The sequence below is a fragment of the Podarcis pityusensis genome (assembly GCF_964106645.2).
Source record: "Podarcis pityusensis genome assembly, chromosome: 13".
Taxonomy (NCBI): Eukaryota; Metazoa; Chordata; class Lepidosauria; order Squamata; family Lacertidae; genus Podarcis; species Podarcis pityusensis.
The window spans coordinates 21,650,190-21,664,351 of NC_138038.1; the positions used below are offsets into that span (position 1 = coordinate 21,650,190).

The 14,162-nt window shown below is 47.5% G+C and overlaps 1 protein-coding gene across 5 annotated transcripts in view; it reads right to left on the reverse strand.

Moving 5' to 3' along the window:
• Positions 1-39: 39 nt before the first annotated feature.
• Positions 40-14,162, reverse strand: part of NFE2L1 (NFE2 like bZIP transcription factor 1) — a 32,721-nt gene continuing 18,598 nt past the window's right edge. For 2 of the 5 annotated variants that reach the window (XM_080979328.1, XM_080979329.1), the window contains exons 4-7: positions 6,995-7,210; positions 4,956-5,045; positions 4,373-4,534; positions 40-3,278 (exon numbers count right to left, since the gene is read on the reverse strand). In XM_080979328.1, coding sequence (XP_080835454.1) covers positions 1,962-3,278; positions 4,373-4,534; positions 4,956-5,045; positions 6,995-7,210 — 1,785 coding nt within the window. In that variant the 3' untranslated portion in view covers positions 40-1,961. Of the gene's footprint in view, positions 3,279-4,372; positions 4,535-4,955; positions 5,046-6,994; positions 7,211-7,363; positions 7,598-9,391; positions 9,653-14,162 lie in introns of those variants that run through there. The other 3 variants (XM_080979332.1, XM_080979331.1, XM_080979330.1) reach the window with 3 other exon arrangements.

Below are 14,162 nucleotides of genomic sequence, written 5' to 3' on the forward strand. Positions count from 1 at the left end.
AAAGTGCAGAAAATTAAAGACACCAAACAAATCCTCAAATAGTGAATAAGCCATTTTATTTTTGTCCTGTGCTCATACGCTCTCGCTCCTCTCCCCAACAGGTCATAGAAACCATTCAAAATAAAACCTCTACAGAAAAAAATAAATTAACACATGCACACATCAGGGCTCTATCCTCCAGCAACCCAGCCACAGTTCCAACACATTTTGTGCTTCAAGTTTCATGCTGTCAAATCACAGAAGCCTGAGAGGTGGGAGAGACTCACTGATAGTTTACTTCCCCTCTCACCTTTTATATTTTCCTTGTAAAGAAATCATGGCCTTGAGAAAAACAAGATCATATAGAACATATGGCTGCAGAAGTTGCCTCTATTACATACAGTGCTTCATACCCCCACAGTTCTCTGGAGGATGCCCATTTCAGTGCTACGTCCTCACACGCCATCACATACACAGGACTGACTGGGGAAAACCAAAGCCATTTAGCTCATCAGATGCTGGTAAAGTCAATAATACTCCCAGCTGTGCTATACTGCAAATTAAACAGCTTCGAGGATTGCCTCGGAGCTTGAGGCCAGCTGTGTTCAAGGCACTACCCTCACCCTTTGCCTTATTTTTTTTAAGGAGGGGGAAAGGGGGAAGTTGGAATGACACCACCCAAGGACAGAAAAGAAACCAGCTGTGGAATCACAGTTTAACACACCGAGTCTTAATGGCAGAAATACCTTTCAGCAGCTTTGATGATCTGGGGGAAAACATCTCCCTTCTCTCCTTCCTGCATACCACAAATCCATTTTACAGCCCTTTGGGAATGGGGAAACACAGGCGCACATAAGTCCTACAGAAATAAATTAAAACCAAAGTGCCCATTAAGAAAGGGGCTTGCTATAGATGGCTATTTGCTCTACACAACATGCCCACTTTATGGGGGTAAAACCCATTGTGCTGTAGACCAAGTGGTGATCACACACCAGACCCCTCCACCTTGCAGCCTCCGCTAAATGAAAGTGCAGCCTTCACACCTGGCCCTCACACCCCCTTTTGTCCACAAAATGAATCTCTTCAAGCCAAATCAGTGAGAAATGTCAGCATTGTAGCATGCAGTTACCATGCGCCATCTTGTAATGTACCTTGATGGTAGCCCAGTATAACACTGGATCCTCACTGTGGGCAGTGACATGCTTAGTGAGTTTTGAATGGAAGAGAGGGGCGGTGGAAAGATGCATCACCATAGTAATTCTATTAACCCTTTCCACTCTCACCATTCCAACCTTTATGGCAGATTAACTCAAAGTCCACCCAAAAGGCTGTACTCGGTAACTCCTTGCGTGGAGATCTCTCCATTCCCCCGAGCTGAAAAGGGTTAAGAAAAATCACCCTTCTCCCCTAAACAAACACAACTTAATGTGTTCCACCTGCACTTACATATACATACAGATGTAGGAAAGGATGGCGGCTATGTCATGGGATTCAGTCATGTTGTCAAATCGCGCACAACTGATGCCAAAACTGGTTCGAAAAAAACAAAACCAGCTATCTGAAATATCGAAGTTTGAAGGCGGGAGGGACTTTAAGCCTGCTCAGTCTGTCCACTTAACCTTTTTTTCCTTAAAAAAAATATCCAGCTTTAACAATTCAGATTTTCTATCCTCTGCCAAGACTCACCCCCCTCCCCACACACATTATGCCAGCTTGTCCCCCCTCCCTCAACGTTCAATAATGGGTTCCAGGCTGCTGGGGGCACAGGTCTTTCCCTACATGCTTTGCCATTCTGCCTCTCAAGACTTGTAGGCCCCCGCCCAGCAGTCTGTTCCTATACACTGACTGGCAGCTATCATGGTTTGAGAAGATATATTGGATAAGAAGGCGTGAAAGTTCCTTCAAATTCTTCGGGGCTCAGCCCTTTCTCCAGGATGCAGTTTCTGCAAGTTTTGCACTCTCCTGCCAACATTCATCACCTCTCACTTCCTCCTGTCTTTCTGTTTCCTCTCTTGACGTCTGCCCTGCTGGTCAGCCAAGGAGCGTGGTATTAGGATAACACTACCATTACTGGCGTACTGTAGGGCATACTGATTCGGGGAGTAGGGCTGGCCATTCTCATCACGCAGGCGGCCAAATACCTCCTGATAGAGGTTCTGCACCTTTTGCTTCATCTGGCGAATGGACCTGAGAAACTCCACCTTCTCCCTGAGCAGCTTTGACTTGTCTCTCTGCAAATCCTCTACATCCCGTTCCAAGTTGAGGATAGTGTCCAGCTTTCTCTTACGACAGTTCTGGGCAGCCATCTTATTCTTGCCCCGTCTCCGGATGTCCCGGATTAAGCTCAGCTGGGCCTCACTCAGTTGGTACTTGGACAGGAGTTCATTGAATTCTTCTACAGGCAAGTTGATGATCTTCTCGTTGGGGAAAGGGATCTTCATGGCTCGGGCCCGGTGCTCATCTCGGCTCATCTGCTTATCCAAGAAGTCTGCCTGTTTATCCTTGGCACTCTTCTTCCCCATGGTGGCTGGCTGGGGCTCATCAGTGTCTAAGGTCCTGGGGGCCATGTTGTAGGTGTGATTGTGACCTACATGCTCCAGATAAGGCAGATATTGCAGCTGAGAAGGGTTCTGGTAGCTCATACGACAAAACTTGCTGTACTCTGGCTGGTACCCAACTGCCCCTTCTGCATCTTCAACGTCCACATTTTCAGAGTCCGAGTTGTAGCCCACAGCACCTTCCTCAGAAAAGGAGGAGGAAGCTGAAGATGATGATGACGATGCTTCTGAGCTGCTGAGAGAAGCAGGACTGTGGCTCGAGTCCAAGGAGAGCCCCGAGTCGGAATCAAATTCTTCCTCCAGGCGGGAAGCCTGCACTGGGTTGAAGCCTTCTTCGGTGGCCAAGTCCATCAAGCTAATCTCATCTAGCATGGCTTCATCAAGGAGTCCCCCAAGAGGATCTGGCAGCTCAGGCCCAGATGTTTCGTTTACAGTGCCATTTAACTGGGGAGGGAAGAAGATCCCACTCAGGTTGGTAGAGCCAAATGTGGTGTTGAAGCCAGTGGAGTTGTCAGGAGCCAGCTGCAACAAAGCTGAGCTGCCAGCTACTGAGAGGTTCTCCATCTCAGAGCTGAACAAGGAAGCAAAGTCTTGTGTACAGCTGCCCAGTGATGCCTGATGCAGGCTGACATTCTGGTTGATTGGGGTGGATGGAGCAAGGCTGTAGTTGGCATTCAGAATGTCTCCACCTGTGCTATCGTACAGGGTCCCTGCAGCTGCTGTGCTGTTCACCTCCATACCCTGAAAAGGGGAAAGATAAACTTTATAAGACTCTAGGTGTCTCTATTTTCCTCCTAGAACACAACTTGAATAAACGGGTACACAAAACAAGTCCTTCAAAGAGGACCCTGTGAGAGAGCAAAGAAAACCAAAGACCCAATCATTCAGAAGTTTACGTTAGCATGAAGGGAACTCACTTCCCTTCCACTTGCATGTGTGGAGAACTGGGACACGGGTTTCTGTTTGCAACAAATCAGGAACTTGCATAACAATGCAGCATGCTTGCTAGCAACTGTGCCCTATCTACCAAAGCCAGGTCTGCATCCTGCATTACTCAATACTCCTCTGTAGCTTGCTACCTAGTTATTGGGGTGGGTCCAGGAGGGGGGCGGAAATGGCTCCTATCTGAGACACGCCACTGATAAATCTTTTTGTCTAATATAGGAAGCAGACAGCAGACAAACATTCAGAAACTGATTGTTCTTAGACAAAATCAGGCCATCTGACCACCAATCTGGCAGCCCAGAGGTGAAAAAACCAGGGTCAGGAGCAGTGGCTGTGCAATTTGTGGAGGAATTTATTTATTTTTTAAAAAAATCAATACCTGGTATGCAGAGAGGCAAAACATTTCCCCAGCAAGGATAATGAATAGGCTGCATGCATCCTGTGACAGGGATGCTATATTGTTTTAAGGGTGGGAAAGAACTGTCCCCAAGTTGTAGTGGCTTATTACGACCCTGAAGAGAGAGGTGTCTTTTGTTTGGCCCTTCCCAGGGGACCGCTGCCCTGCTACGTTGCAGGCAATCACTTGGTACAGTGTGTGCACTGCTTTTGACGACTCTTGAACTAGATGGTCACCTAACTGCAGCTCTGGTTTCCCATTTGCTGCACATTCTTCTAGGCTCCTGCCTATTGTTATAGGAAAGATGGTTGCAGCAGCAGCAGAAAGATCATTCTTCTACAGAAGGAGAAATTCACAAAACAGAGATATTAACAACCTTCACATTTGCCTGAAACCTAGCAAAACACTAAACAGTGGCATGGTAAACCCACCTGAAGAGAAAGCAGAGGAGGACCTAGAAAAATAAACAAGGGTAGAAGCCAGCCTTCCTCACCTGCGTTTCCATTATAGACATGAGGTCCTGCCACTGCTGCTCCAGGTCGAAGGGCAACTCTGTCCCTGTTAGTAGGGGAGACAGAAGCCCGTCTGGCACAGTGGAAGGCCCGCTCTCACTCGGCAGAACTTCAGTTAGGCTGGGGGCATCTGCAGCTGGAAACTGAAAGCAAAACACCTTTCAGTCATGGTAGGCATGTGGCAGTGAAGCGTCATGTCAGCAACAAATCATTACTCCCGCTTCCTCTCTGCATGAACTTCTGATACAGACTGTAACAGCCATCCCCCACTCCCAAGGTTCCCTGCAACCACAGTATTAGGGGCTTTAAAGCACTTGCAGGGGCGGGGAGGGGTGGCATTCTCGCCACTTCTTTCCTGCTAATCTACCTGGCCTTGTGCCTGGAACAAGAACAAGCTTTTCTCTTCATTTGGAAAAATTCACAGCCTCACAAGGTTATGGCAAGGGCATGAGATAAAGATTGTCCAAGTCCATTTTTTACACTGAATGCGTCTATAGAAATGCCATATGCTGTTACTACTAAGCAGTTAAATCTTCCCTTTCCCAAGGGCCATCATTGACCCACCTCCGAATTCTCCCCAAAGGGAAACGTGGCCTCCAGCAGCCTAAGGCACTCCTCCAAGGACAAGGCTGTCTGGTCCTCAACACCAGGCACCTGGAAGAGCAAATAATTCAAGTGTCATTTTACTGTAAGATCATCTATACCCGTGCCCTTCAACTTTTTCAGACCAACCTCCACCGGCAACATATGACTAACTTCTTTTAAAAAGCCTGTACATTCTCCTATTCTTTGTGTGCCTCTTTTAAGAGATATCTGGAGGGTGGCAATGAGAAAATAGCCCTTTTCTGTCATCCTTCCAGCACCAGGCAGACATTTTTATTCCCCTGGACGTTTCAGCAGCATTAATAGTGGCTGTGTTTGTGTGTGCTTGTTTGTATACATTTTTATGTGGATGGGGTGGTTATTTTATGTTGCTGCTGATGTTGTAGATGCACATTATAGTGCATCTGCATTGCTTTTAAAAGTATTGTATTTTGTGTGTTACTGTCTCTGTAATTAACACAGAGACTTCTTTTCTTTTGGCTGAGTAAAGCAATCTATTAGCTGAATAAACTAAACTAACATTTATCTTTCCTCCTCGCCCCACTCACTTTTATTCTTCTCTTGAACTTAGATAAATGTAATTAATGCTGAGGTGACACCCGTCTCAGACACGGACGAAACCCAGTGATGTAGTCCAATGCACAGCCTGGGACAGGGCTAAATGCTCAGAACCAGGTAGCCCTGACCAAGAGACACAGTTTCCTAAAAACTCACCTCAACAGCCAATAGCTACATGGTTGTCTATCTGGCACGGTTTCCAATACCACACCCAGTTCCCTGTCCCACAACCCCTCCACAACCACCCCATTACTTATTCCAATGACACCCCTGAGTCTCTTCTCAAACACCCTGCATTCTGACAAAATTTCAAATGCTGAAGTCAAGAAAGGGTTTATGTCACACAGTAAAATTTAATCAAATGCAAATTCTCTTGGTGCAGAATTAGATGCAGCCCCCAAGAAGGGAAGCCCTGCTTCCGGAGGATATTCTAACTGGGGTGAGCCATTCCAGAGGCTGTCACCTACCCTGCATTCCTGCAGTCTTATAAGTGGGGACTGACTGAACTGAATCTGGAGATCTGATGTGCCCAGTAACAACTGTTCTCAAAGCCATCCAGGGTCAAGAGTTTATTAACTGGCTTTGATAGGATATCACAGTACTACTCTGAAGACTCAGGATGGATTCACCAAATTAGAAAGAGATATAGACTAGAATGCCAAGCAAGAGCAACCCCAAGTAGTACTCCTGCCATGTTGGGGGGAAACTCATGGTGATTCTACCTATTCCCCCTGCTGTCCCCTTTGCCCCCACAAAATTGGTTCCAGAACAGTGTGTGAGGTGTTATAAAGAGAAATAAGGGGAAATGGCCTCCCCACAGCATCTGCTAGCAGGATTCTCTGATAAATCCTAGCCCCATTTGGAAGGAGGCTGGCTAGGACCAAACTAATGAGATTTATAGAGAGAGATTTAAAAATTCTTACTAAATAACATACTCTTAACAGTTGCAACCAAAAATAAGACATGGGAGAAGGCCCAATTCTCACAGAACAGAGGTGAGAAGAAGCCAGGATGCTGGGAGAAGGATCAGAAGGTGGTGGTGTGAAGCCTAGCAAGAAGCAAGGGGTGTATGTTGAGGACTACCACAAAGCAACAAAGCACAGACCAAGGCCTTTAACCAAGCACGGAAAGGTAATGAATATCTATGCACTCAAACCCAACGCAAACGGAGAAGCAGCCCTGCCTGCTTCCTGGGCAGAATCAGCAACACTGAACATCAGTGTTTCAGAACTAATTCCCTTTTAAGAGTTGTGTCTGAACTTGAAAAGGGGAGGACATTTTCTAGCATCACAGCTATTTTCTTCCCAAGGCCTACCCAAGCATGCAGTGAGAGGGAGCAGCAGATTTTCCTCTACTGAACAGCTACAAAGAACAATCCCAGGATGGTGGATAAGAAAACTGTCCTACCCAACTAGGGAGTTGACTTGTTGTTGTTTTTTTACCTGCGCAGGAAAGCTTTCCCCTGTCTCGCCATCCACTAGCAAGGCCCTGTCAGCGACATCGCCCCCTCTGCTCCTCCAGCCATCCCCACACTCCTCCCCATTATTTGGTTCTTTGTCCACTTCGTTCTCCTTCTGGCGGTGGCTGTAGTCAAAAATCTCACGCCCAGCTCCAAGGTCGATATCCTGTCTCCACAGGATGTCAATTAAATCAATGTCCTAAAAACAAAAGAAAAACAAGGGGGGACTTAAAAAACTCGTAATAAGGCTTCTCCCTTCCTTGCCGCCCTCTTTTCCCTGGAGGATGCCCTCCCCTGCAACTTCACCCTCCCTTGTGACGTACTGCATCCGCCACCATTTGACCCTACTCACCTCCAAGTGCCGCCCTTCATTCTGAATATGGTGCAGCCCCACCTTTCCTGCTCCTTTTCTGGACCATCCCTGATGTCGTGGGGCTCCAGATACCTTCCCCCCACCTACAGCCATTCTGCGCTGGGAGCTGGCCAAGAGCGGCTCTGCAACGAGGCTGCTCCGGGGCACAGACCGGGAACTCCATGAACAGCAACAGAGCTGTCTCCTTGCCGCTGCCCATGCTACGCAGCAGTGCTCGCTCTGTCCAGGCAGCAGGGAGTCTGCAGCTTTAACTGCTCAGACGGCTGGCTGGCTGGCAGGCGGAGGGAGGGGAGGAAGGAGGGAGGGAAGGGAGGGCCAATTGTCATTCTGGATTGCTGCTCCATAGCGGGCTTGCATCAGCCTGTGGTGCCATTCTGGCTATTTGCATAAAGGGGTGGGGATTCTCTGCATTTTCAGCCACCTGATGCAACTCAAGAACCCGGCTTTGCCATGCGTGCTCTGCCTGGCCAGCTCCCTCTGCTCCAGACAGCAGAGCTGCCTACCTTAACCAGCCCTTCAAACTGAAAGCAAATTGCCCTGCTGAACACATCCAAAACACACTGCCTTCTTCCAGCTACAAAGCAGTGATCAGCCCTCATCCAGACCAGACTCTAGACATGCTTCTCCTTTGGAATGCCATCTCCCTTCCCCCACAATATCCTGAAAATTCTTCCTCTGCAGGACAGGCCTCTCCCAAGGCTAAGCCACCCCCCACAGGCAGGCTATATTTATTCATGCACTGCAGGAGTGTGTTCCTTTCATCCAGGCCCAGCCCTAGAATTGCCAAACACACAGAGGTACCTCCCCACCCTGTGGCACAGGCGGTTGTTCTTTTTTGTTACAAGGCATATGCAGTTTTTTAAGCGCCACTGTCAGCCAGCACTTCTGGCCCCACCCTCCACAAACCTATTTCTTAAGGAAAACAGATACCCACCCACCCCAAACTACTATGCTACTATGTACAGAGGTTACATATGGATCCAGAATTCAGGCTGCCAGAGACACTAATTTTTAAGTTGCTGTTTCTTTCTTCCAGACAAGAACTCAGCAGAGTAAAGTGCCCTCTTTTTCAGAGCACTACCAAAAGAAAACAGAAAAGTGTCGTGATTTCCCCTTACCCTCCTACCCCCAATGTCAGAGTATAAGGTTGCTCTGTGTTGCAACACTATTCAGAATTTTCCTCCTGTCAATAATAGCTCTAACTTGAATATGCAAATTCTGGTATCAGCTTCAATCACTGGTCAAATATTTCAGGACCTCCTTACAAATCAGTCTCTTCTGTAACTGCCAATCCTGTTCTGCTATGGACTCTCACTATCCTCCCCCCAGCAGAATCAAATGCTCTTTCAGGGCCAAATTTGTCGGAGGCACTATTTGGATCACCTTTCCTCCCCCCCCCCCCACTTCTTGAATTCACCCCAAATTAACTAAAACAAGTTTAGACAACCCTCTTCCCCATCTCACAAAATGGGTACCTTGACCAAACCCAACTTTGTTATTCTCCTGCAGTGTGCCCTTTAACACGAAAAACCCATTCAAATTAAATAATACAATCTGGATGGATGCCTTGTCCAGTTACACACAGAAGATTTCTCAGGTCTCGGGGCAATCTGATGGTGTGGGCAAAGAGATATGCCAGCAAGGTACCCATCTCTGCCCCCTCCACCTGCATCTTTCAGTAAACAGGCCAGGATACCCATATGGGCCAAAGGCGTCTTTGGTCTGCACCCCGTCACCCTCATTTCGACCATCTCCTTCTTCCCAGATGTACCCCCCCCCCATTCCAAGACTCTGCTCACCCTCCCCCACTTCAGGACATTCATTTCTCACACAACCCATTTCCTCTTGTTCTCAGAGCCTCTCCCTCCTCAAGTCGATATAACACATCCTTTCCCCCCTACAGATTTATTAGCTCCAAGGTGCCTGGTGGGAAGAGATCTGGCCTGCTCTAGCCACAATCTAATAGCAGGCATGAAGGAGGGGCAAGAAAAGGGTTAAAAGGGATACCTTTCTCATGTCCCCAGCTGCCGCTCCCAGAGCTGTCCACCCAGATCATGGTCTATGTAGAGCGCAAATTCCGGGCAGGCAGAGCTGGGTGACCCAGGCAGGGTGCTGGACAGACATCTCTGGTTTCAGTTAACAGTTGCTCTTTTTTTCTTTTCTTTTTTGGCAGGCTTGCCAGCCGCCCCCGAGTTGTTTAGAAGCCCCCCTCCTTTGCCAGCATGTGACCCACAGGTGCTGTGCTATCGCCAGCCCTCCTCCCTCCGCCCCAGCATGAGATCCAATCCTCAGCGCTCCTCCTCTTGTTGCTTAGAGGAGTTCCGGCGAATCCCCACCCCCTGCTCAATGCCCAGGCTGCAGATATGGAATCCCCACCCCATGTGCCGGGCTGAGGCTGCAGCGAGACTGAGACAACACCCCCCACCACCACACACCCCGTTACCTAGGCTGCAGCCGGAGCCAATCCCCTCCCCCAGGTCACCGCGGAGGATGCAGAGGGAGCCAGGCTCCGCCCTGTGCTGGTTACCTAGGCTGCAGAAAGAACCAATCCCAGGCCTCAGGTCCCTGCTGAGGATGCAGAGGAAAGGGCTCCTCCTCGCACTCGTCACCTAGAATGCGAAGAGGAGAGCCAATTGCTGCTCCTCTCTTCCACCCCGCCCAGGTCGCCCTGGGAGCTGCAGCAATGTTTGGGCCTCTGTCTCCTTGAGAAGCTCCCACGCCAAGATGCCCCACCCAAGCCAGGCAGTGATGCTCGCAGCGGTTCGGGGAACACCGAAAAGAATAAAATGCCAACAACATTCCTTCGCTCTTGCATATCACCTACCAAAATCAGTCCTGCTAGGCAGCACCCTTGCCTAGAACGTTTTCCCCAACCTGCCGGAGATTACCAAAAGTTCCCTCTTCCGTATCAGCACAGATTTCATCCCCACCCCCACACTTTTGTTTTATGGCAGCATGGAAGGGTATGGAAGCCCCTCAAGCGCCAGAAAAGCTCTGCTGAAGCCCACTCCGGCTGCTGAGATTTTGCTGCACTACACTTCAAACTACGCAAAGCCCTAGGAATGAGCATTTACAAATATGGTGAGGGGGGGTCTATGGGTTCTTACAGAACAGCGTTAACATACACAGACAGAGTGCCAGGACAGAGGAGGGTCAGTGCGTCTTGCTGTTAACCAGAAGGCTGGTGGTTCGAGCCCACCTGGCTGTGGCCAGGATTCCTGCATTGCAGGGAGTTGGACTAGATGCCCCTCGGGGTCCCTTCCAACTCTACAATGATTCTATGATTCTACTACTACCACATCCACTCACACAGGCAATCAGCATTCTACAAATAATAAAACACAAAATATTTATACAGCCCCTTTCCATAGCCACCTCACATATGTTCCCCAATGCTAAAGCATTTGAGACTTTTAAACCTGTGATTCTAATATGCACTCTTATCTCAGGAAAAGTCCCATCTTAATCAATTGTATTTACATGCATAGGATTTCACTGGCAGTTTAGAAAAGGAAGATCAAGGGACATGACAGTAACTTTTTAAATTATTCAAATGTGGAGAAAGCAAAGAGGAAATATTTTCCTCTACTGGTGTAACAAATAACTCAATGAGTAGTTTTTTAAAAATCACTTTATCGCAGAACACAATTTAAGGAATTCGCCGCAACAAGCGTGGCTGGGGCAACCCAGTCAGATGGAAGGGATATTTATATTTATATTTATTATGTGCTGGCTACTGCTTTAGAAAGCTTTAAAAAGGGATTGAATAGGTTAATAGAAGATGGCCATTAATAAACCCAATAACCATGACAGTAAAATGGAACCTCTACATACATAAGCAGCTGCTGAGGAAGAAACAGGGGAGACTTGTAGCCTCCCTGGAGGCTGCCATGGACCTTTACTGGTCTGATCCAACAGGGCTCCTTTTCTCTCAGAAATATTTATACCATCCATTTGGATCAGGACAGTTACCAGTGGCTTTTATGTCTGTTTCCCCCCCACAAACAGTCCAGTCTAACCTTACCTGCCATCCTATTACACATTTACATCCTATACAGTGAAATTAATAAGGTAGGATTCTGTCTACATTGTGTTCTGAAATGAGTTAAGACAGCAATGGGCTAAAGGTCAAAGATTCGGAGCAAGTACTTGGAACAGAGCAATGCCACAAAATATTATATATTATAGGCCATCCCAAGTTGCATGTTTCAATGCTCTCGTTGATTCTATCTTCTGTTAGCTGCGGAAGTTCTAACTGTTCAATCCAGCTGAACCTGGTGGTTTCAATTGCCTCCATTGTATTTTGCAGAATATAGTTCAAGTAGGAATTGAAAAATCCCAGGTCCTTTGAACATATATGATTTTTTATTTTTTACTGGCACATGGGAACTTAAGTCTGTAATCCTACATTCACTTATTCACTACATTCAGTGGGACTTACTTCTAAGTAGACATGTACAAAATTACACTGTAAATAGTTTATTACCCATCTCCTTCTTTAAGACAGAGGAGCTGACACTACAAACACATGTTCCACTTCCCCCATTCTACATTATAAATGACAAGAGTGAAAGCATATACCAAAATTACTTACAAAAACCTCATGACAGCTCTAACTAAAAGTAGTCAACATAGAGGCCAGACAGTCAGTCAACAATGTGTGCTCAGCTCACTGTGTAGTCAGAGCCTAGAGCCACTATGTGGGAATTTTTAAAACCCTGACCTCAAAATATATTGCCACCCATTTCCACCTAGACTTTTCCCAAACAAGCTTGCAATCACCAACAAGGTGGTTTGATTTAAATCAAGCTGATTTAAAATCAATGATTATTATTTCTTCATATAGTTCCTAAATAATGGTGCACATTTGATCATGAAACCATATTCATTTACAGTTTATGCTGCAATCCAAAGAGGAAGGGAACCAAAGGTGATTGAACTGCTTTAACTTGCACTCCCTCTGGAATTTTCTCTTTAAAAAAATACATAAAACTATTTCCCTGTCATTGGGAATAAAAGAAGGGGATTTAGAAGGAGTGATTTATGAAACATCCTGAGCTAGTTGAAATCTCTCCCAGGTTGGGTGGCCAGGAAAGCTGGGAATTCTTCAAACCCAAACCTGATGTTGTGACAGGGGCTGGCTGGACACTGAGGAGTGGTGGTTGGATACTGAGGAGTGGGCACCACCGGGAGAAGGGGGGTTAGAGACTAACTTGGAAGAAGGGAACAGTGATCTGGGGGAGCCGCTAACAGACAGGAGACGAGAATCAGGCAGGATAAGCTGCAGGATTAGAGAGTGAAGAACAGGTTGAGGAGGAGGAGGGAGAGGTCAGGCTGGTGGAGAGTCAAGGGCATGGGTAGGCAAACTAAGGTGTGTGGGCCGGATCAGGCCCAACTGCCTTCTGGATCCGGCCCACAGATGGTCTGGGAATCGCTGCATGGATTGCCAGCACATGCGTTCTTTCCCTCTCCCTCACACGGCAGCTCCGGCGCTGGCGCCTCCTCCCTCCCTCCCTCCTCCTGGCTTCTCCCTGCCCTGCCTAGAGGAGGAAGGGGGCTGGCCTTTGTTGGTGCCAGGGTCAGCAGTGCTTGAGCAGCCTTTTAAGCAGCCCCTCTCTGGAGCCCTTCCGTGTGCCACTCATCGTCCCTCCGCCGCCACCGCCAGCCCCTGCCGCTCGCAAGACAAAGGTAAGCAGCCACCAGGGCTCGTCCAGTACTGTGGAGAAGGGATGGGAGAGTCGGGGGGTTATAGTCTGGCCCCCCACAAGGTCTGAGAGACAGGGGACCGGCCCCCTGCTGAAAAAGTTTGCTGACTCCTGGTCAAGGGCTTCCACACCTCTTCCTCTTGCCCCCACCTCTCCTGCTCCACTGTCTCCCAGGACCAAGCAAGAATTGAAGAGGGAGGAGCAGAAGCAGGTTACACGCAGATGCAGTCTTCACATGCTGCTTACGCGCAACTCGGGTGGGGAAGATACATAAGCTGAGGTCAGGGGCCAGGCCTCTCTGTCACTGCAACTGCCTCATCGGGGGCACACCTTGGAGTAGCTGAGCAATGTAGGACTGATAGACATGCCTTTTCCCTACTTGTAAGTGTACTTTTGACAATAAAGAGTTACCTCCTCACTCTGGACATTCCTTGCCTGACAGCCCCCTGGCAGGGCCAGGACACTGGGTGTTTCTGCAGAGATGAGGCTCCAACGTATTCTATGGTTCCTGTCTAAATAGAGTATTGTTTATTCTGTTTTGATTCTTACAACCATGTCCTGCATCTTGCATTGTACACATTTTGTAGCAAGGTTTGTAGGTTTTTCTTTAGCTATATAGGGAATGCCTTTAAAATATTCCCCTTTAGTGTTTGCTTACAACCAATAGCCCTGAGAGTTTGTGAGGTTACGCATAAAAATATAGGAATCTGACCACTGGGTAAATTTGTTGTCTTATTTACAGCATTCCTCCTCTCTGCTTCGGCCCAACCTCAGCCTCACAAAAACAAAGTAACAAAGATGGAAGTAAGGTTTGCTAGTTACTGGGTTATTTTCATTAGGTAAATAAATACCAAATACTTTGGTAGGCTGAATGCAAATATTCATACTTGATCAAATTGGCTCTTCAGACATAGATATAGATATAGGCAAGGCCCAATGCTAGCAGGTAAAAATTAAATCGGTAGAAAGGCATAATATAGTGCTAACATGCAGATCAACCTAGTTGTTCTTTAAGATAAACTTCTAGTCACTTTTTTAAAAAAATGATTATTTTTTTAAATCCACCCTGATCA